At 34.4% G+C, this 23,825-nt stretch overlaps 3 protein-coding genes and 1 long non-coding RNA gene across 4 annotated transcripts; 2 read left to right on the forward strand and 2 right to left on the reverse strand.

Moving 5' to 3' along the window:
- Positions 1-1,499: 1,499 nt before the first annotated feature.
- On the forward strand, positions 1,500-3,872 carry LOC147563454 (uncharacterized). The gene is made up of 2 exons (XR_015224177.1): positions 1,500-2,062; positions 3,229-3,872. It is a non-coding gene; the product is annotated as an uncharacterized LOC147563454 (long non-coding RNA).
- On the reverse strand, positions 2,352-5,891 carry LOC147563455 (cysteine-rich receptor-like protein kinase 44). Its single transcript, XM_086638014.1, has 5 exons — positions 4,711-5,891; positions 4,359-4,569; positions 3,373-3,610; positions 3,115-3,265; positions 2,352-2,831 (listed from the first exon to the last, which is right to left on the reverse strand). Exons 1-5 carry the CDS (start codon positions 4,900-4,902, stop codon positions 2,463-2,465), a joined length of 1,161 nt encoding a protein of 386 aa, XP_086494140.1. The 5' UTR covers positions 4,903-5,891; the 3' UTR covers positions 2,352-2,462.
- Positions 5,892-6,567: 676 nt separating this feature from the next.
- On the forward strand, positions 6,568-12,700 carry AMSH1 (associated molecule with the SH3 domain of STAM 1). Its single transcript, XM_086638005.1, has 14 exons — positions 6,568-6,912; positions 8,458-8,522; positions 8,736-8,811; positions 8,887-9,075; positions 9,314-9,414; positions 10,106-10,211; positions 10,299-10,345; positions 10,597-10,915; positions 11,033-11,122; positions 11,203-11,265; positions 11,388-11,462; positions 11,899-11,961; positions 12,036-12,088; positions 12,200-12,700. Exons 1-14 carry the CDS (start codon positions 6,805-6,807, stop codon positions 12,369-12,371), a joined length of 1,527 nt encoding a protein of 508 aa, XP_086494131.1. The 5' UTR covers positions 6,568-6,804; the 3' UTR covers positions 12,372-12,700.
- A 1,287-nt stretch (positions 12,701-13,987) lies between these two features.
- On the reverse strand, positions 13,988-15,054 carry LOC147563457 (zinc finger protein GIS3-like). Its single transcript, XM_086638022.1, has one exon. It carries the CDS (start codon positions 14,849-14,851, stop codon positions 14,108-14,110), a length of 744 nt encoding a protein of 247 aa, XP_086494148.1. The 5' UTR covers positions 14,852-15,054; the 3' UTR covers positions 13,988-14,107.
- Positions 15,055-23,825: the final 8,771 nt, after the last annotated feature.

Genomic DNA, 23,825 nt, shown 5'->3' on the forward strand with positions numbered 1-23,825 from the left:
GAAAGGTAGTATGTATAGTATTGAATTTGAGTTATTAAAAGATGTTTGATGGGTTTTAGTTTCTGTGATAAGCCGATTAACTTAATGGCTGTAGTCTATTTCTTTGGTTAGTGGTTGCTTTCTCTTCTTTTTTTTTTTTTTTGGCTAAAACTAGGTAGTTATTAAAATATCACCACTTTCAATTTTGATTACTACCACAACTTTATATTGACCACCACCCATTTTTTCTCTCTTTGAGAGAGAGAGAGGAGAAGAAGAAACAAAATAAATTTGTACAGTAGTAGTGAAGTGAAAATGAAAATTAAGAAGTAAAACACAATCACGTTAATGTTTTGACTAAAGATCCGTTTGATACGTTTGAGAACAGAGCCAGAAAATCGCATTTCTTACAAATATTGATTTTCTCCTATTTAGTTTTTTCTTTTTTTTGTTGAACTGATTTTCTCCTATTTAGTTGGACGAAAAATGTGTGAAAAATTATTTCCAAATTAAAAAAAAGGATTATTTCCTAATAGCCCCAACTTCGTGAGCGGTTTCCTGCCTAGCCCCCTGTTTAATAAAAAATACTCAGATGACCCTCTTTTTTAGATTCTGTTATAACACCGTTACCTAGTTATCATTTCTCTCTCTTCTATCCATGACCTCTCTCTACCACCTCACCTTATCGCCACCTCATAGTCTTCACCGGCGAAGGTCGCCGACAGGATAATTTTCCCCCCGACGACCTTCATTAGAAAAAAGAACTTTTTTCCCTCTCTATCTATAAATAAAAAAAAATAGAAAAAGAGGAGAGAGAAAAATTTATTATTTTTTTTAATGAAGGTTGCCGGCCGAAAAATTGGTAGGTCGGCGACCTTCGCCAATAAAGACGATGAGGTGGCGAGAAGATGAGGTGGCAGAGAGAGGTAATGAGATGGAAGAGAGAAAAATGATGACTAGGTAACGGTGTCATAACGGAATCTAAAAAAAGAGATCCTCTGAGTATTTTTGAGAAAATAGGAGGTTAGGCAGGAAACCGGTCACAAAGTTGGAGGATATTAAGAAAATAACTCTAAAAATTCGTACCAAAACTGTGGTACGAAGTGCGAAGCCGTGGACCCTACGAAAAGCGTGAAAGAGACACTATTAGATTGACATTTTCAAACTCGTTCAGATTTTATTTACCACTAGCGTTCAAATTATCTTTTTTTTATTAAATTGACATTTTCAAGTCAGCTGACCAAATATAGTAATTATGACCTTTTATATTTCCTTAATTTTCTGCCGCCTTTATCCAAATTGTTCCCTGCCCAAATAAGTTAACAAAAATTTTCGCCAATTGTAATTTTTTTAGAAATCACTAGTTGTTACACTCTTTATATCTTTAATATTTGTACCTTACAAATTCAATAAACTTCGGATTTTACTTTGGAATCGAATTTGGGACCTGCACGATTTTAGAGTTTATGTTAATACTTTCAATCACTTGTACAACCACGTGGTTGTTGACCCAGGAATTGTAACTATGACTGTTTTTTTTATGAGAAATCGACTACGATCTACGTTAGTCGTTACAAGGCATTGATACATCGTGAAGGTGTGATGAACACGATAACCACCTAATTTAAACCGTAAAATCCAACAACATGAAAGAAGGCTAAAGTTCGACAAATTTATTTATTTTATTTATAGCCTAAATTACATTAGATAAATTTTGACGGCAAACTGATTCCATCGAGACTCAAAGTCACTACCTGATGGGCTTAAGAGGAGCCACTGCACCAAACGCTGGTGGACAACTACACATAAGATTGCCTTCTTGTCTACCAATCTTTGACTCTCTCTCCCAATCAGGTAGCCATTGACGCCGACGATTCTCTTGAGGGTTAGGGTTTATTCAGATCGGAAATGTTCTTCTTCATTCCCTGAAAATTCTTCTTCAGTCCCTGAAAATTCTTCAGAGAGAGAAAACGAGATGAGGACTTCAGGAGTCAACATCACCATAAGTGCACAGAAAGTTGATGTGAATAATCGACTTGCTCTTCGTTTCTACTATCGTGCCGCTGATAATCTCCTTAAAAAGGTATTCTTGAATTCATCTTCTTCGATCTTGAATACGCCTAAATTTCTATCCTAGTTTATCTTGTTTCAGTTTCTTTTATATTCTTAAACATTTTGTGGACCAATTTGGAATTTGTTAGAGAGTGTAAAATTGGAACTTTGAACTCTTTGTGGTTTCTTTCATCCTCTAATTAGATTGTAGTTCTACTTTTCACATTTGAGCACCTGGGTTATGTCTGATCATGAAATGACCTGGCTAAATTGGTGTAGTATGAAAATGGTGTATCAGAATGAACAATATTACAACAATATCAAAAAAATAAGACTAATGAAATTCTAGTGACAGTACGGGCCTAGATGGCAATCTCAACAATGATGATAAACAAGCTATATAAACCAATACAACTAACTACTAACTAAGATCATCTGATATAATCCTCTAAACTACTTGTCATAGAATAATTGGCGTTACTAACAACTGTCGTCGTGGAAGTAGTAGAACAGTTTTCATCGTTATTATTGTTACCAACCGTGAGAGCAGTACTGGTAGTTCCAGCCCAACGTCCTTGTCGTCCTTGAATTCCTGGTTTTCCAGGTTTAGGAAACGTGTAAGAGTCGCTTAAGAGTATTAGATGGACATCATTCATGTTGGGTCTTCCTGCAATACTTGCTTGACTACATTGCAACCCTAACTGGATACACATTGCTGCTTCTTCTCTGTTAACCGTCTTCGTTTCTAGACTTGGGTCTACCAACTCCAATGCTTTTCCTTCTTTCCACAGCCTCCATGCCTGAATTTACAAGTTTGATATTAGCAATATAAATTAATATCAGATGGGGAAACGGAGAAACTAATATCATATGCTTCTGTGGTGGAACACCGAGAGTGTATAAGTGGAAGCTGGATTGTAGGATACTCAGATTCTGACAAGTTAGACTCGGGCAAACGAGCAATAACAAAACAAACACCACCTAAATCGAGAGTATTTCAACCTCGACCACTTTAAGAGGAACTACTAGTAGTTCCGACTCCTTGAGCTTCTCTAGTCTAATGAATCTACATAATAGACTTACATAACTTAAGAGGTCGGATTTTTCTTCACCGAGTTTGTCGTCATTATTCTTTCTCCCGCCTACAATTTCTAATACCAATATTCCGTAACTGTAAACATCACTTTTCTCTGACAGGTACCCGTGGAGTGCATATTCCGGAGCCATATAACCACTGTGATAAGAAGAAAAATAAGAGAAATTTGCTGGCTGAAATGCAAGCTTAGTTCTTACATTATAAGGGACTGAGAGAACAGAGCAGTAAAGGAAATAATTACTTACTGAGTACCGGCAATTTTCAGTGTACTAACATGAGTATCATCCCAAGGGAAGAGTCTTGCTAGGCCAAAATCTGATATCTTTGGTTTTAATTGGCCATCAAGAAGTATATTACTTGCTTTGATGTCTCTATGAATTATCCTCTCCGGCGATGCTTCGTGCAGGTATAAAAGACCTCTTGTAATCCCTCTGATTATCTCGAAACGTGTTCTCCAATCCAACTCCGAACGTTTTTCCTCATCTGAATAAAAATTATGGAAATCAAAGAGAATCAGTAAAAGTTAAGTATGTATTGATAGATATTATGGAAATCAAAGAGAATTGTCTGAAACTGAAGTTACTATTCAGGATCATGAGTTCTGTCTAGAGATATGTATTCGGATGCACTTCCTCTACATCATATCGGCTTTTAGATCTACTAACAACAGACAGTTTGATATTCTTCTGAACTCATTATCCTAATTGAATCTTTTTTGAATAAAGCTATTGTTGAATGGTTCCAATCAGTTATCCGAATTGATATTCTTCTGAAGTAAATTTGGACTCCTTAACCCGTTCAAGTCAATTGCACGAGCTATCTAGAACCTCGCCTTCTCATATATAAATAGGATCCTAATTTCCACCATGCTTCTAAAACTTAAAACTAATGTATGTGGCAACTAACTCTATCGACATTGGCCTGATGGGCTTAGTAGTAGGCCGTATGGAAGTGCTCCAAATCATCAACGAACTCCACCGACATTGGCCCAACGAGCTTAATAGACCATTGGACGGATGTGTTTCGACTCATCTACTACTATTTGCTAAGCTATCTTAATCCAACTTAGTCATTACCTATACTTCTTTCGTGTCTCAATACAAAATGTAAACAGTCAGACTAATGCATTTGTTCAAAAGAAATAACTTATTGGAAACGATATGAAATCTCCATTCATAGGTACAAGAATTACGAAAAATATGAAGTCGAAGATAAGACAGGAATATCAAACCGAAAAGGAAATTGTCGAGGCTCTTGTTTGGCAAATATTCATAAACAAGCATCTTCTCAGGACCTTGAATGCAACAACCCAACAATCTCACCAAGTTCTGGTGTTGGATTTTAGACAACAACTTCACTTCATTTGTGAATTCTCTCACTCCTTGACTTGAACTCAAACTCAACTTCTTCACTGCTATTTCTTCCCCATTTGGTAGCAATCCCTTTAATCCAAAATTACAGTTTCATTAAGAGATAAAAACTAAATTAGAACACTTCAAACATACACAATCATCTAATAATCACAACCCAAAACTCAAAATAAGTAACTTGATTTGATTTTGTGGGTTTGAAAAAAAAAATACCATATAAACAGGACCAAATCCTCCACGACCTAGTTGATTAAGGTCAGAGAAAAAATTGGTAGCAAATTTAAGAGTTTGAAGCTTGAAAAATGAACCAGATTTTTCTGCATTATCTTCTTCTTCATCTATGGTATTACCTTTCTTTCTTCTTTCTAAACACTTGCATGATAATAGATGAGACAAGAACTCCATTCTCTCCTCTCTCTCTCTCTCTTATTTTTCTCTCTCTAAAATCTATGTTTTGAAAAGTTTCATAATCTAGAGAGCTAATAAAATGTAGACAAGAATAAGGAAATAATTCATGATCATCAAAGTACTCGTTAACAAGAGTCCAAGTCAGATTTGTATTGCTTTCATTAATGATGAATTTGGTTTTTTTGGTTGAGAGAATGATGAATTTGGTTAGTGGATAGTGGTCGCTTTCCTAGATGGTCCTTTATTTATTTTTGTTGAAAGGAATGACCTATAACGCCATAACCCAACTAAACTATATTTTGAAGTCTAACAACATTATTTATACTTTAATAATCTAAGTTTAATAAGCATACTGGGACGCTTTATTGAGGGATTCTGAAGGAGTCGTGTATTATGTGGAGTGGTTGATGAGTCTGTTGATCATTTGTTCTTACGGTGCCCCTGCAGTAAAGGAGGAGTTTGCACCGGAATTAGATGAATCACACACAATCATCTCTCTTTGTCGACTGAAATTATACGAAGGAGATAAATTCTTGAGTGTTAACAAAATGACATTCTATTGCAGAACATCTAGAAAGGAAGAAATGAGAAGCACTTTAATGGGAAGCCGTTTCGGACAGAAACAGTCATTTTGACAGTTCATCTGGACTTTCAGAAATTGGAGCAATAGAGACAGAAGTAGACAGCACACCAACTACTGCTGTTCTTCGGAAACAAACAGGTTGGACAACAACACCGAAGAGGTGGGTGAAGATTAACGTAGAAATGGCATATGAGAGTTCTAAGGCTACATGTGTTGCGGTAGTTAGAGACACCAATGGTTGATTCACGAGGGGAGCAGGTCAAGTATTACCACCCAGATCACTAGAAGAGAGTGAAGCTCAAGTTTTCTTGTGGGGAAGGAAATTACTATATCTATGGGACTTCGAGACAACATTGTAGAGGGGGATTCGCAGGAACTAGTGAGACATCTCTGCAATCTGGAAGGCGAAGTACCATGGCGTATCCGCAATATCATACCAGACACCATCTCACTCATGTGGGAGGTCAACTCGGTTTGCTTTTCGTTTTGTACTCGTAATTGTAATGAAGCAGCTCATCAATTAGCTGCGTTTGCTAGTATTAATCAGGTCATACGAGTATGGTTCGGAAATTAGCCACCTCCTTGTATCGTGAATTCTCTCAGTCTTGAAATTTGAAGCTACCGGAAGCTATTTTGTAAAAATAAAAACAAAAAAGATAACAAAAAAACTATAGAATCTACTTCTTCCACTAATCAAATTAGGCTACCATTGCTTGTTTATTGAAATTGTGTCGTACTGTCGTTTATTAAATATCAATACTATCTTACGAAAAAACATGATACACACTTCCAAAAAAAAAGAAAAAAAAGAAAAGAAAAAACATGATGCAAAGCCGCAGACTTTAATATAAAATGTGAAAACCAAATGAACAATTTTTACACGAGAAAAAATGGTTTTCGCGTTCAAATATTTTCACACAATTAGATTGACATTTACAAACTCGTTCAATTTCATCAAAGAAAAAACTCGTTCAGATTTTAACCATGGGGGTTGAAATGGGTTTATTAAGTTGACAATTTCAAGTCAAGTTGACCAAATACAGTAATTTTGGCCTTTTACATTTCTCTAATCTCGTGCTGCCTTTATCCATATTGTTGCGTGCCCAAATAAGTAAACAAAATCTCCCGGAATTGCAAATATGGCTGCCTTCTTGCCTACCAAACTTTGACTCTCTCTCTCTCTTTCTCTCTCCCAACCAGGTCGCCATTGACGCCGACGATTCTCTTGAAATTTAGGGTTAGGGTTTATTCAGATCGCAAATGTTCTTCTCCAGTCCCTGAAAATTCTTCAGAGAGAGATAGAGAGAGAAAGCGAGATGAGGACTTCGGGAGTCAACATCACCATAAGTGCACAGAAACTTGATGTGAATAATCGACTTGCTCTTCGTTTCTACTATCGTGCCGCTGATAATCTCCTTAAAAAGGTATTCTTGAATTCATCTTCTTTGATCCTGAGTACGCCTAAATTTCTATCCTAGTTTTATCTTGTTTCAGTTTCTTTTATATTCTTAAACATTTTGTGGACCAATTTGGAATTTGTTAGAGAGAGTGTAAAATTGGATTTTTCAACTCATTATGTTTCTACTTTTCACATTTGAGCACCTCGGTTATGTCTGACATAGTTGTCTGTGAATGTTCATTTCACTGAATTAGCCATTGGGAGTGATTTGCAAAATTCATCAACATTTTTGATGTTGGGGAAGGATTAGATGTATCCAAAGATTTGGTGTAGTTAGAAGTTGTTGATTTGCTTTAATTTTGGCAAGGAATTAGTGAGACAAGATTCTGAGCTGAGGAACAATGGCATTCAATTATAGACCTCCTAAGCTAGAGGGTCCAAGGGCTAGAAACACTGTCTATGTTAAAAGTTAATTGGGGATTACTTGTAAAGGATTTGCTAAGGGTATAAAGTCAAGCGAGTGATTGTTACCAATTGTGGGCTTCAGTTTTAGAGGAGTTGATAAGAGTTCACTTAGCGAGTATGGGCTGAAATATTATTTTCTTGAGCATAGAGGGAAATGGAAGCTTGGAAGGAGTTAGCAATGTCACGGGGGAGAGATTGATTTATGAGAGAAACCAGTTAATCCCAAGAGGTGAATAATGTAGGATATGGAGATGTTAATTGTCTTCATAAGAGTTGCATAGGAATATAGGATAAAGATCTCAGTTATGCTGATAAAACAATGTAGTATGTCAAGTTCGACACGAAGAATAATACTACCGAGTTTTCAAAAAAAAAAGAATAATACTACCGAATAAGGAGTGTGTATCTTTTGAGTTCTGATGTGACCTCTGACATGCATATGTAATTAGTAGCAGGAGCAAGCTCCCCAGATCAATCATCATCGTAAATTCTTACTTTATGGTTAAAAATGGGAAGAACTTTGTATCGGTTTAGGAGTGTTCATCATAACAAGTAGATTTGCCTTAACATGGTAATATAGATTTTGAGGGCTACTAGAATAAAACTGGACATAAAGAGTTTTGTGATTATTTCTGTGTAAAATGTTTTACATTTTGGCATCAATAGTGATTTCCACCAACATGTAACACATAGAACTTCCGGAAATGCTAATATTTTGGTGGAAATCACTGTTAATTTTGACCGACCTAATCTGATCTTAAGAAATAAAGATAGTGCTTTACCGTGATGAGTTAATTGCCGATCCTTTTTATGAGTTGACAACATGCTATTAATTTTGTTAGCAAGTAATATAAATTACTTCAATATTTCCTATCACGACTTCTTACATTCTTATACGAGTGTCTTAGAATACCATTGATTTTCAGTTCTTCTTATATTTTCTGTGTCCTAATGCCCGTTATATATATATACACATGAACTTTCGCCTTAAAAATGAATCTATGGATTCTTCAAATTTCCTTGTTGCAAGTCCCCACGATTTTTATATGTAAACTTTCAAAGTTTCAAGTTTTAACAGCTAAAGTGAAGAACTTGGTTTTTGCAGGCTGACATCTTTCGAGAGGAGAAAAATGTCATAGATCTATATCTTATGCTGTTAAGATTTTCAAGGTACGAGAAGAAACCGGGCATTTCTTTTTTATTTATATTTGGGGCTTATGTATGTATATGTTAGGTTATGACAGTTTATATACTTCACAGCATCAATCCAAAATTGAGTGGTAATGTTAAAGAAGCGTTAGCGTTTTCTGTTGTATGCTTTCTCCAGTTCAACTACCACTGTACTCCTATGAGCCTGTACTAATCTTGTTAATCTTATTCCAGTTTGATCACAGAAACTATCCCATGCCATCGGGATTACAAATTGTCTCCACAAAGTGAGAGACTTTACTTTAGAAAGGTATTTTCAGTGCGAATTTCAAGATTTTGTGAGGTCCATGTTTTCATGTGTTGACTATCTTACTTTCTTATGTAGAAATTATTGAGTTCTTTGAATGAGCTGGAGTCATTGAAGGGAGTAGTTCAGCAACAGATTAATGACTTCAATAGAAAAAGTACGAGTCAAGTAGATAGGTGGGGTAATCAACCAGATTCTGCTTATGATTCTTCACTGGAGTGGCCTCTTGTCAAAAAGCAAACTCCACCAAATTATGATTCCACAAAGGTACAATTAAATGCCTTTGAACTGTTAAAAAGTTTGTATTTTTTCCCTGTATGGTCGTATCTGTTAGAGTTTTGAACTGGCATAGCTGGAATCTTTTTTAACAAACGAAGTTCGAGTAAGATAGCAGTTGATTGTTGAGCTTTGAGATTCAATCATTTTGCGTTCTTTCATGTCTGCTCGCGATTCTTCTGTATTTTTCTCTTATCATTACTTCATTGTTCTGCATACCATCTTCCAGACACTAAAATATATTGGACAAGAAAGCACATATCAGAGTTCTTGGAATCTGAAAGACAAGTTCTCATCTCCCAAGCCTGTAGAAGAGCAATTCAACAAATTGTAAGTACTATGACTGCCAAAGTCGGTTAGATCGATTGCCACGTCTTGTAATAATCTGTTTGTTCCCTTGGATTTCGGATTATTATGCAATAGATTAGAGGTCATTCATCACTATCTTTCCTTTGATTTCAAATATGCTTTACACTAGAACGTAGAAGCATTTTCACTGTGCTAAAAACTCTAGTAGTCTAGTATTTATTGTAGTTCCTGTTCATGCTAATTTTTTCGCTTTTTGGCTCTGACCATGCTTTTTACGTAATTCATTCCTGATGTCCCTATATTTCCTTTCTCCTCGGGAGCAGTCAATAGACTGATTATGAAGAGCGTCCCAATTTACAAGTCACTTGATGTCACAGTTTTCTTTACTAAAGTGCAATCTCTTCTTCTTTCCTTATTAAAAAAACATTTAACTTTACCTAGATGCAACTTGTAGAAAAAGATTATCCATAGGATTGTACTGTCCATCACATGGCACACTTTATCTTAGTTTCTTGAAAAATCTTACTAACCCCTGGTTGATCAAGAAATACGTACTTAGTTTCTAACTGATTTGCTAATTCATGACATGAAAATATGTCAATTTGGCATTGAAGATGCTGAAGAAAATTAAAGTTTGTCCAGCCGAATAAATTTTTTGATTTTTCATACGTGCTCATCTAATCATTATTCTCTTGGTTATTGTTTCACTTAGGTCTCTAAATATTCCACGTCCATCAGCAGAGGCGCTATCAAGGCACTCCATCTTAGGTCCTAATGGACTTCGTGGGAACTGGGAGCCTCCTGCAATTGACAGAAGAGTATGCTATCTTTTTATTGATGCAGAAACAATGTTTTCTTGTCCTTCTAATGTCAACAGTGTAATTTTTTCCTTTCTTGTGGGCCAGGTCCAATATCCAAGCAATTTGGACTTGACTCCAATTGAGATCCCAAGGTTTGACTTTTGATATAATTTTATTCATTCTGTTACCTTGCATCTCAATTTGGGCATAGTTAAACTAGGGGTTTCAAATTTAAAAATTTAAACTAACACAGATGAGATGATAAAGGTTTAACGTGTCCATGCGGCCATGCCTAATACTTTTTCTTTCTAAAGTTTGAAACATATTGAGATCATCATAGTCTATTTGTTACAAATATTGTATTTACATTATCTGCTTTGTTCCATGGTTTCATGTGAAACAGTGTTCTTCCTTTGCAAGAAGCGGTCCAAAAAGACAGTGGCATTGCAGAACTTGAAAGATCTGCTCTTGAATCAGTTTTATCATTAAATGATAATAGTCAGAAGATTCACGCCGAGGAGCCTAGTTCGTTGATATCCTTGGACTCAATAGAGCTTCCTATAAACAATATTGTCAGACAACCATCGCCTCCTCCTGTTCTTGCAGATGTAAAAGATTTGATGCCTGTCACCTCCCCCCAAGTTATTGAGTCAGGAGGTGGACTGGAAAATTCTCTGCAGGATGAAATTATACGGTCTAAAACGCCACTGGAGTTGCACATTGTGAGATTCTTAATAACCTGGTCTACTTTTTATGTTCTTTCTTTTGATAGATAAGCTGGGATTGAAGCTGCATTACTATTATCTTGCCATTTCATGTATTTTTTTTTCTTTCCACAGTCAACTGCCATGATGGAAACTTTCATGAGAATGGCTATGTCAAATACCAAGAAGAACTTGGAAACATGTGGTATTCTTGCAGGTTTACTTGTAAGTTTTATTAATGTTATAGTCAATTGTTTGAAAGCCTTGTGTTCTGTTGCTGATCCTTGAGGGTTTCGCTTTTGCAGAAAAACAGAAAATTTACTATAACAGCTCTCATCATACCAAAGCAGGAATCCACAACAGATACGGTAATCAATTCAGAATATGAAGTACACTTTTCTATATGTATTATTTTGTGATGAAACTGTGCATCTGTTAAATTGAATGATTACTAATATTTTCCATTCTAATTATGTCGTTTCTTGGTCAGTGTCACACAACGAATGAGGAAGAAATATTTGATGTTCAGGATAAGCAGTCCCTTTTCCCTCTTGGATGGATACATGTGAGTTTCTCTCTATCCCTTTCCCCGTGATCTTATCGAGATGCAAACACTTCCTGCATATCAAATTTAGAGTTTAGAAATAGTTTGTTTGCTGGCACCATTTTGATGTAAAGAAGGTCAAGATAGGATGGGTAGGGTATTTTGCACCCTTTAGGTGATGGAGCTCCTCTCAATTTTCAGGACAACTAAAAACTGAGACAAAAATCTTTAATCACTGTTTATCTAATGAAAAGTATAACCAAAAGATGAAATTAACCTCCAATATGCCACTGCTGGACATGTACTGGGAGGATAAGGCCCTGCACTTAACACGAACACATGCATCAGAAATCTTTTGTTGTGTACCACTCCCGTTCTTAGTCTTCATGACCACTTCAGTTTTCTTGTAAAACAAGTGATTAATTATTCTTTATGTATCTTTACGTGTAATAATCAGACACATCCTACTCAATCTTGCTTCATGTCATCAGTCGACGTCCATACTCATTACTCGTACCAGGTATTTCTTTTTTCTCCTCTAACTATCTCTCAAATCCCCCAATTTTTTTCTCTCACCTTTTGTTTGTAATCCAGATTATGTTACCCGAATCTATTGCAATTGTTATGGCTCCAAAAGATCCTTCAAGGTCTCTCTATCTCTCTTGTATTATTATGTGCTTGTGTGTGTTTTGACGGAACATGTATAGCATATGACTTGTACAAACTGCGAGATTAACATCACGCGTAATTGCATACAGGAAGCATGGTATATTCAGGCTGTCTCCAGGGGGGATGTCGGTCATAAGGAAATGCCCGCAGCGTGGCTTCCACTCACATGAGCAGCCATCTGATGGTAGAGCAATTTATGAACAGTGTACAGATGTTTATATGAATCCAAATTTGAAGTTTGATGTCATTGATCTTCGATGATCATAATAAATATAACCACCAACTGCCACATTAGACAAACAGGTACATAATCAATAACAATCTATCTCAACCACCATTTATTGTCGTGTATTGAGCTTGTATGATGGTGTATTGTTTATATTTTTCTGGCCTCTCTAGACTACATAAAGTTGGTCTTATATGAGATTGTTCTTGAAATCAGAACAGAGAAAGTGAAATAGTAACTATTTATGTTGGTGTTGTCGGGACACTATCTAGTTATCATTTGGATCTTCGACTGTTACTGTAAAATTGTCCCGCCTCTAACTACTGATGACCGGTTTCCATATTTGATTATTTTTGGGTGCACAGAGGTTGTGTCATTTTTTTGTCGATATTGTGATCGTTTGATTGACAAGTATATCCTAACTCGTAAGACATGCCTTCCCTTTCTCATCTAGTCTCAGATTGCAGTTAGTTTGTGCAGAAAAATCTACTCTTTGCCTTCTATGTACAGGAACCAGTTTGGTGTTGATCTTAGTTAAAAGACATGCCAATATTTTTTAGACTTTGGCTCTTTACGCAATCTTGTACAAACTATCCAAACATGTCACGTGTGCAACCCCGTTGAAAACTATGTGATAAAAAATCTGACTTTGGTGAAGGGGGCCACCTGGAGTACAAAATCTGACTTTCACGGCAATATGACGAATGACAAAAAGGTATCTGAGTATTTTCGAGAAACTAGGGGCTAGGCGGGAAACTAGTCATAAACTATAGGGGGTCATTTAGGAGACAACCCTAATATGTAAAAACTTGTGTAAGCTTGTGAAAACTGAAAATGTTACATAGGAACTGAACCTCCCAACTATGGGCCAACGTCAAAGGTAATCCATGTGCTAACAGAAGTGGTGGGAAGGATGTTGATTTTTTGGATATGGTACTGTACATGTCATTATATTCATTACGGCTCCATGACCCGTAATGAATGTTTAATATAAGGTAGATAATGAACTGAATAAACTTTATAACTGTCGTCATCAAATCTTGGAGTTTGAAGGCTATATCAATGATGAATTTCAACCTCCACGAATATCGAACACCAATGATCTCTGAATTTTCGAGTAGATGCACAACCAATTGTGGTGGGGGGGATCAACCCAGAGAAGAGTTCCATAGATCAATTTGAAGCACTCATTCATTATATTTGAGGATAACCAACCTATTTTTGTCATCACTGAACGCTAATTACACCTCTTTTGTCTTCCCTCAAAATTTCTTCAAGATCCGTAAGTATTGCATTTGATAACATCTCTAGGAACCCCATTTGAGGTCGCATTTTTTTTAGGAAGTCCGCTGTTAGATTGATCTCTCGATACGTGCATGATTGAGCATTCCTCGAATTGGACTCACGAATTTCTCTTAACAACCTTGAGACTCGCCAAAGAGGTTAGCTATCGGGCTGGGTTAGTATTGATGCTGTTAAAGAAGAATCAGTAGCTATATTAGCCCGCAACCTTTGGTGTTTTAGGGCAAGTTGGACTGTTGGAGGCCCTAGTGAAGGAATATTTCGATATGGAGAAAGGGAAAATATTGGCCTGGAGAACCAAATCAAATACTGTACTAAACTATATAGGAATATATTATAGAGAAATCCATTTTCTAATTCAAACTTGCTAAAATTTTATATCACTATATTTAATACATAACTCATCAAAGAAGAAAAAAAAATTTACAGATCAAAGCAAATGAATTAATATAGGGCCATGGATAATGGATTAAGGGGCAGATGGTGCAAGACTTAAGTGCAAATCCAAGCCCTCTGTGCCACCGAAACTATCGTCCACGTCGAAGCTGCAAGAACCGTCCAACTGATTATAACCCTTTTCTCCTGTATATGAAAACCTACTCAAAGATGGCAGTACTACTGAAGATGAAGAAGATTGAGGAAATGAACTGCTATGAGATATCTGAAATGGCTCCACTGGCTGTTGAACAAGATTTTGTTGTGGTTGCAGGAAAGCCCACGAAGAACCCGAATTTTGACACTGATTTGGGTATACAACAGACATGGGTAGGAGATGAGGTGGTGGTGCAAAAGCAGAACTCATCGGATTCTTCATATAGGACAATGAACCGGTGGTGGTGGTAATGGCTGTTCTGTTCTTGTTGGTGGCTGCTGCTGCTACCTGCATATGATGTTGTAGTTGAGCTCGTTTTAGTTGCTGTCTTTCTTTTTTATGAGCATTTTGATGACCACCCAGTGCCTGTGAGTTCGCAAACTCTCTATAACAATATTGGCACTCGTATTTTCGGCCGTCTATATTCGCAGTTCCAGCTCCAAAAACTAGTTCAGAATCTGGTGGTGATGAAGATCTAGTAGTACTACTATTAGTACTTGAAGATGATAAAACGTCGAAACCGAAGAGTTTCAAGGGAACATTTTTGTGGTTGTGAAGGTTATTAGAACTATGGTTGTTAATGGATGGTTTGTTTAATACTTGATAGTCAATTTCTGCCATGAAAGACTAGATGAATGATTATTTTGATGAAATTAAGCAAGAAAGGAGAGTTTGTTTATATAATAGATTGATGAGGAAATGAAGGGTAAGCATTAGTTGAGATACTTGACACACATATACATACAAAGTGGTGATTGATATTAGAGAGAGAAAGAGATTGAGAGAGAGAGAGAGAGAGAGAGAGAGAGAGAGAGAGAGAGAGAGAGAGAGAGAGAGAGAGAGAGAGAGAGAGAGAGAGAGAGAGAGAGAGAGAGAGAGAGAGAGAGAGAGAGAGAGAGAGAGAGAGAGAGAGAGAGAGAGAGAGAGATGAACGTAAGTGTGAGAAAGTGGTTGATCATGTGGGGTACTTATATAAGATTTGAGAAGTTTTGTTTATGGGTTTTAATTCTTTATTTGAGTGAGAAATGGTAAAGAATAAGACTTAATTATGATCTTTAAATAGTATATAATTTCTTATGAAAAGAGGAGAGAGAAGGTGTAGAGAAATGAGGACATGTCAAGTGAAGAAAGAGAGGTGGGGGTGGTTGGGAACACAATTGAGGAACACTAGGGTGACTTAGATTGCCCTTTGTCTCATCATTCGGCACTTCTCTTCTTATAGTATGTGTTTTGGAAATACATAAATTTATTATCTTTCCTCACTAGGTTAAAGTTTTATGATTATAGTATCTAACGTATAATTGTTTACTTGTTTCTTAAAATCACTCGAGATTTTATAAGCTTTCTTAGATTGTATACATGTATGGGCCAACTATGTGTTTGGTTGACGGATAAACACACGAATGTAATTTTAACTGATGGAGTTGATGAATTCAGAATATAATTTTAATTCAAATATACCCGAATATCCTAATTGAATCCAGTTAGACTACCTTTGCAATTTCAATACCATAAGGAAGTATTGGATTAAGGGAATTTAACTCATGCCCCTCCTCTCTCTCTCTCTCTCTCTCTACACAAAAGTTATATAACCATCTATCATTAAAACACAACATAGACTCATGGGATAGTATCTAGCTAATGGGGGGCTGAGACTTTGAGATGGATGTCTCGACCTCTTCATTCTTTCTCTAAGCATTATTTGATCCATGACCTACCACACCATACATCATCTAACAAAAACCTAGAGCTTGTGTTCACACACAAGATCTTAACTCAAAAAATCAACCTTTATTAGAAAACTAGCTAATTCTAGGGTTTGAATGTTCAAGGTATAAAGTAGGTTGTCCCACATTGACATAATAAGCATGTTTAATATATTTTCTTGATTGACGTTAACCCGATGACTAAACTTTTTTCTTTGCTTTTCTGGATAAGTTTTTCTCCACCACTTACGAAAGATCTCTTCGTATCTTACTAACTCTAATGATGTTTTTCGAGTAAAGTATGAAAAAGAAGATATAAAACGTATCTCATCTTCGTCATCTCCAATCGAAAAAGCTAGGTAAATATTATTATTATTGCTCTCTTATATGTATAAGAGGTAAGGGTGAAGAGAAATGTCACCACCAAAGTCTTCATCACAACTTCAAAACTGGCCCTTCTTGTCTCCTCCTTTATAACTTAGAGATTTAATAACATAATATTAGAGATTTTGTGATCATTTGTTATGGCCCACCACCTCTACGAAAGAAATAGGGTTAGCTCCCTACTTTTCAAGATTAAACAAGAGTCCTATTCGAATTATCTGTGACATGAAAATGATATATGAGATAAACTATTGGTGAATATATATGATTAACTATGTACAAAAAAATCAATCATAAAATAATGGTAAGAAAATAATCTAAACATCGTATCAGAATATAGTCATTTTCGTTATAACAATTATTTTTTGACACATAATTTCTGTTATAAAGAAACAAAAAACAAAATTATCTTTCTTTTAAGTCCTATGATCATCACGGAAACTATGGTTATTTGATCCTAGGTTACTTAGGGTTCCTCTCCCAAAGGTTTCTTTGTTTTTGGTAAACTCAAATATATAATAAATTATTTTAAGGACTACTAGATCTCTTTAAATTAAACCACCTATTTACTGACTTTACTTGTAAACTTGTACATGTCTTGTTCATATCTATAATATATAGATCCTATATTTTAAGAATTAAAAATGTCACATATTATGTAATAGATGGTTACTTTAATGTTAGATTTATATGATGTTAACATCTTTAGATTGCCCAAATCTTGATTATGACCCACCATGTTTTGTTTATGACTACTTAAACTATATTTTATGGAACAATACTAAATATAATACTAACACAAGATTAACACAACCAAACCTAGGTAGCTAGCTAGCTACCATAAGTACTCCAAACCGACTAGTTTTCTTCTTCACTTACATTAAAAAAAAAGTAGTATATGGAATCATTCTAAGAAGATAGAATCAAGAAAATGTGGTGTATTTTATTATTCTATTGATAACCCATTTTTGAAAGATACAAGATTGAAGATTACATCAAAACCATTACATATACAAGAAATTCATATTATAATCGTATTAGTTAGTGACGAAGACTTTGTAAACCTATTTTATGTAGTAAACTACTGACGTCAGTCTTACAAATTTTTTTCGTAGACTGAAAATAAAAATGGATTTCGAAAGAAGATATAACACTATAAAAAACTACTGAAACTCATATTTATAGACATGAGAACTATGTTAAAATACATGATTTTACCTCTATTTATTCAAATGCACCGAAATTTAGAGATTTTTATTGAATTTTTAGGTTTATAGTCCAAAAAACGGGTCCTAATAGTAGATATAATCCTCTCTAATCCTATAAAGGGTTTTAAAACCAAAAAAATAATATAAATGGATATCTAGTCCATTTGGTCTCATCTAGAGAGAAAACACAAATCTCTAGAATAAATATTATTTTATAATCCCTAATCTAACCTTTCCATATTTTATAACTAATTTATATTCGAAATCTATGCATATCTTTTTCCATATTTATGTCCCATATTTCTCTCCAATCATGTTTCTATTCAAAGTAAGGATATCTTCATTATTATCTCCCATATTTCTCTCCAATCATGTTTCTATTCAAAGTAAGGATATCTTCATTATTTTCAGTAACGGAAACTCTTTATTTGATCTCTCTAAAACCGATTTAGTTGACAAACCTCCATTAAACTCAGAAAATCTTCTTCTTCTACATTATATTGCTGTCCAAATTCATCATTATCAGGTTTAATACTTTCGAAATCTTTATAAACACCATTGTTAATATCTAATATTTCTTCTTATAACTAAAACCCAAATTATTTCTCTCTATTATAAAACGTATCAGATTTATGCTACATATCTATAGATCTGTTTACTAATTCATTAATTTCGAATGTATGATGTTTATTTTCTCTCTCTAAAATTTTCATAACTGTTTAAGATCTTTATGTTTATTCCTTATTCAATGATTTATAACTAAAACCCTAAAATTTTCATAACTGTTTAAGATCTTTATGTTTATTCCTTATTCAATGATTCCTTCAAAGTTAGTATGCTATGTTTGCATCCAGTGATAATATCATATTTCTTTAGATCTATGTTTAATCTTCTATTGTTTCTGATATTTCGTGAGATCAGATTATCAATTATCAATCGAATGTTTGATGTTTATTTTCTTTCTCTCTCTTAAAATTTCATTTATGTTTTTGATCTTGATGTTTAATCCTTCAACTAGAGTTTGACATTATTGCAATCAATCATCATAGCAGATATCTTTAGATTTGTAGTTTAAGCTTAATGATATTCTCATTTTTTTTGTTCAGATCTGGTTTTCAATCCATACGGATTTATAAAACATTTGTTCTTTCGTACGGTTACTCATAACAGAATTTACAGTACATGTACTGTATCGTAAATTACCACAATCTATAGTAAATTATGGGTAATTTACAGAACATTACCCGTGCTTTAACACCAAAACAGTACTCATTTCATTAGTAAAAATACTTCGCTTTACTATCAAATCTCGTGTACTTTGCAATAAAGTATATATAATTTGCGTATATCTTCATGTTCTTACCATTATGTATATAATTTACGTATAAGTGCTCATAAATTATGTATTATTTATTTACCATTACGTGTACTTTTCACCAAAAACAGTAGCCTTGATAAGTTTACCAAACTACTCAAAACCTTCAAATGTTGCCAAAATTTGACAAACATTATATATAATTTACGAAATTGTACATGTAGTTTATAATACAATATATGATTTTTTTTTTCTTTAATGTATGTGTATTTATGTGTGTAGATTTGATATACCAGATGAAATTTCAAAGAGAATCATCAAATCAAAGTGAGTCAACGAAACTAATGGAGAGTACATGGACGGGCACCATTTTTGAACCAAAGAAGATTTTGTACTTTTTTTTGTAACAGAATGTAAAGGAATTATATGTAATGTAAAAGAAATTATGTGTAATTTATTGAACAAGACCCACATACATTTGATAAATTATGTTGTATATTTGACAAATGATGGTTTCCTCGTCATAAATAATACATAATTTACGTATTTGTTTCATAATTTGTATTCTATGTGTATTTATGTATGAGTAAAAACGAAAACATATGTTGCTTTAATGTTCTCAGAAAAATATACTATTTCCAAAACTGAAAGTTAAGTGAGAGAAAATGATATTTATATGTTTTGTATATTAACCCCCAAATCACGCTAAATTGATCCTAGAAAATATACTATTTCCAAATCTGAAAGTTAAGTGAGAGAAAATTGATTTGAATCGAAAAAAATTTACATAGTAAGAGAGAGAAAATTGATTTGGTTTCCAAATCTGTAAAGAGAGAGAAAATTGATTTGGTTACGATTTTTGTTTTGAATTGATTTTGGAAATAGATTTGCTTTCCAAAACGGTTAGAAGATAGATAAAAATCAATTTCGGATTTATAGTTAGTTGCTTTAAATCCCCTAAATCACGCCCACATTAGAAACATTCCAAATTCACCCTGGAAAATTAAAAATCCCGTGATTTTTGTAGGAGGGACATGGACGGTAGTTTTCTCATAAAGAATGGGTTATTATGTCCATAATGTAAAAGGACTAAATATCCATGTTTTGGGAAGATTGGATCATAAACCTTTTTTGAATATTATTTTGGTCTATATACCCACGGACCCATTTTTATTCGCCACGAATCACAAAGAGAATTTGCAACTTAAGAGGTCTAAATATATTAAAGAAAGGATGACTAAGTTATTAATCCATATAGAAGTAAACATATTCAAAGTATTAAGCAAATATATGTCCCAAGAATGTAGGCATGACTTAAGCTTATAAATAAAAAATAATAATGTTTAAGTAGCCCAATTGATATCCACCAACTACATAAAATAATGAGTGAAAGGTTGGGTGGAGTTAGCTTTAAGCCATGTGCAATGGCTTCATAAATTAACATCATAATCTTCATTAGAAAATTAATCTATATTATTTGAACTGAATTAAAGCCTAAATTTCAGTCGGAGCTATGATGTTTGAATTATATTTTACTCTATATTTGTCAATGGATAACCTAATATAGATCCAAATCAGGAATAGTTTGAGTTTCAGGTATTTTGGGGATTTGTTTTTGGTCCAAAAGTTAGCTCTAATTCACATTTGAAGAAACCAAAATTTGAAATCCTCTTTTGCCCTTTTAGTCCACCTTTTGTTGCAATTTTTTTTTTTTTTGTTGAAACCTTTTGTTGCAACTTAGTCTCTACCATGTGGGCAGACGGAGTTTGACGGTCCTTATAAAAGATTGAGTATCTCTTTATGTTATTGACGTGTTTTAAAATCGTGAAATTTTGAATGGACAAGAGAACAGTATCACAGCAACCAAAAGATTGATCAACAAAATTTTATAAAATGTTACCAACACAATAGTTCATGCTCGTGGAGTGATTTGTTCTAAATCAATCTCACACTCGTGAGAACTGAGAAAATGATTACATACTTTTTGCTAGTGAAATATTTTACAACAAAATTCTTAGGTAAAGCGAACAATATCGCTAACTGTTCCAAAATTAAATCTCTCATCTTGCAACGACTTTCTTTTTTTAAAAAAAAAAAAATTTCAAAATTAGACATCTATATATCAAATCTTTTTTCTCAAAAAATAACCAAAATCTCAAAAGATAAAAAAAAAAAAAACATATTTTGAATTAAATAGTTGGATAGAAACATCAAAGTATTGCAATTCTTAATACATATACATGTCCCCCAAACACGTAATCCAACTCTGAAGTTCATGCATCTAGAACCCATAGTCTAATAATCTAAAGCTAATACTAGATACCTTGTCATACCATTTAAGTTAAAAAAGAAAAGAAAAGAACCATTCCATTAATAGGACAAAAAGAAACATGTGCTTCTACAAGATGAGACACTTGGACGGCTCTTGGTTCTATTTCAAACCTAAAGACATGTGGTAGGAGACCATCCACATGACTAGAAGAAGAACATATCCTTCACTCTCAAATTTGTTAAGCAATTGTGTGAGATGGGACTTTCTCCCCAGTGATATTGTCGGTTTTGACACTTCAAAATCAAATGTCAGTGAAAAAGAAAGTCTTAACTAGGGTTTTGATTGCTTGTGGTCTTCGAACTGCTATCAATACTATCTGCTTCGACACTTCCTAGACCGACACGTTTAAAACGTGTCTGAAAGGAATTCAACCACTTGCATTTGACTCCACTTCCCAACCCCCACCATTATGAGATTGGATGACAAAGCTAGTTGTGCAGCATTAAGTAAAAAAAGCTACAAAAGCAAACAATTGACTACTGATTTTCTCCAAACAGATGACCTAATCATAAAATACTTTGCTACCTTGACTTGTTCTATTTCTTGTCTATCTGATTAAAGAAAAAGAAACCATTAGTCAAGAAAAGAGGAACTCTTAGTCCTTTGCTTGCATTCAATATATCAACCCAAAATCATTTCTTGGTATTTGTCTGGAGGAAAATGTAAGCTAACCTAAGACCTTTCTATCAACATTTAAAAGGAGGCAAATTTTCCAACATGCATTGTCATATATTAATAATTTCGGAAAAAGTACTACGAAGTACAAGAAAAATATACATACATATTAGAATCTGAGAGTTTAAGTTGTTTCGCCGAGCTAAACTTTCTGACTCAGTAGACATGTAGTTCGCGAATTTGTAGTCTGTCCCAACTAACCACTCGGGCTTTGACCCAAGAAGAAACTACTTCACCTGAAACAGATTCGAAAAGTTGTAAGAACTTTTATCGTCTAAGAGTCGTTAATGAACAAGTTCCATCTATACTTGAATAAGTAAGAAGGAAGTAAAAAACAAAATCAAATCAAGAACAATTAAAAGCCTAAAAGTTTCATTTTCTCGGCTAAATGTTTCATTTTCTCGGAGTAGAAATATTCCCATGGTCAAGCTAAAGTCTTTCGCAGACATAGTCGGGAATTGGGATTCGTTTATTTTATCGATGTTATCTTGCTTTGTCTTTCTTCTGTTTTTTCCCTTTTTTTTTCTTTCTTCTGCTTGCCCTTGGGGGTTGTATATTCTTTCCTCCTTCCTTTTATCTAATTCAATCAAATTATTCAAAAAAAGAAAAAAATTAAAAGCCTAAGAGCAAGAAAATTTTAATAACGAGAAGGCAGATAAAGTGAAGATTTAGAAACTAAGCATGATAGGGATTGTCATGCAATAAACAAGTTCTATCTATACTTGAATAAGTTATGCGGTCGAAGAATGCATAACCTGTGATCATATATCATAGAACACTAACACAAGACAGATTTGTTAGCATGATAGGGATTAAAAGAATAAATTTTGTATCCTAAATTGAAGAAACAAGATTCAAATTGTGCACACAAAACACAGAAAATTTCGAAGACATGTTTAAATAAATCATGGATTTCACTACCGAAGGTGAAAAAATTAGATATGTCAATTACTCGAAGACAAGATTCAATAAGCATTAAAGATCAGTTATCATTAGTGAAGCTAAGTAGCTAGCAAAATGACTTTGCATTTCAAACAGTAGAAATCATGAAACAAAATATTATAGTGAATAAACTTATTGACCAGCATAAGATTAATGGAGCATGCACACGATAAAACTGGAAGCCTGTGTCAGGCTTAGTAACTGTTAATTAGCCATCCTAAATAGATCTGAGAAAAATAAGTCATTCATTCGATTGAACCACATAAATAACATCGCCAGAATTAACATTAGACATAACGAAGTCACAGTCCCAATACGGATAACTGAGAAGGCTCCTATCTACATGCTTGTCCCCGGTAAAGCTTAAATGGCACAATGATTTCCTAAGAATTCTCCGTACTCTCTACTTCTCTAAACTATTATTCCTTAACGTATTCTTGTGAAGATAGTGACTACTCGCAAAGTGTAGATGCAAGATCGACAAATTGAGTAGAAAAAATGAATTGAACGGGAAAGAATACAAAAATAAGGTAGAAATCTCGAACTAGTAAAATATGGGAGCTGTGACCAATTCAACAACTACGAACTTAGCTAACAGAGAACATATCATGTTTGTGTTGCAGACTTTAAAGATTAAAAATCCATCCATGAAACAACAACTTATCCATTCTCGGTTAAGTGGTCAATCCACCCCCTAGAGCTTTCATTCCTGGGGCATTTTCTGATGTGATCTCTTTCTCAATCCAAATGCTATTTGCTTACAGTGTTCAGTGTTCGTTCGCTTAAACTAAAGATAATAAAGGGAATCGTCAGTATCAGCACCGATTTAGTCGATTATACAAACCAGCTAACAGACCCCACCACGAGGACATGACATGAGGATATGATATCAACAAGCGTAGAAAAATCTCACACTTAGATAACCTGTAAAGCAATAAAGAACACATTATAAAACAAAGAAGAGAGAAGAAAAAGCAAGACTGACCTGATTTGAGTAGGCAAGACTCATTGCTCACAGATCAGCAGAGAAGTG

Source organism: Eschscholzia californica, unplaced genomic scaffold, assembly GCF_041429995.1.
Source record: "Eschscholzia californica isolate CP2 unplaced genomic scaffold, dmEscCali1.0.p SCAF_1, whole genome shotgun sequence".
Classification (NCBI taxonomy): Eukaryota; Viridiplantae; Streptophyta; class Magnoliopsida; order Ranunculales; family Papaveraceae; genus Eschscholzia; species Eschscholzia californica.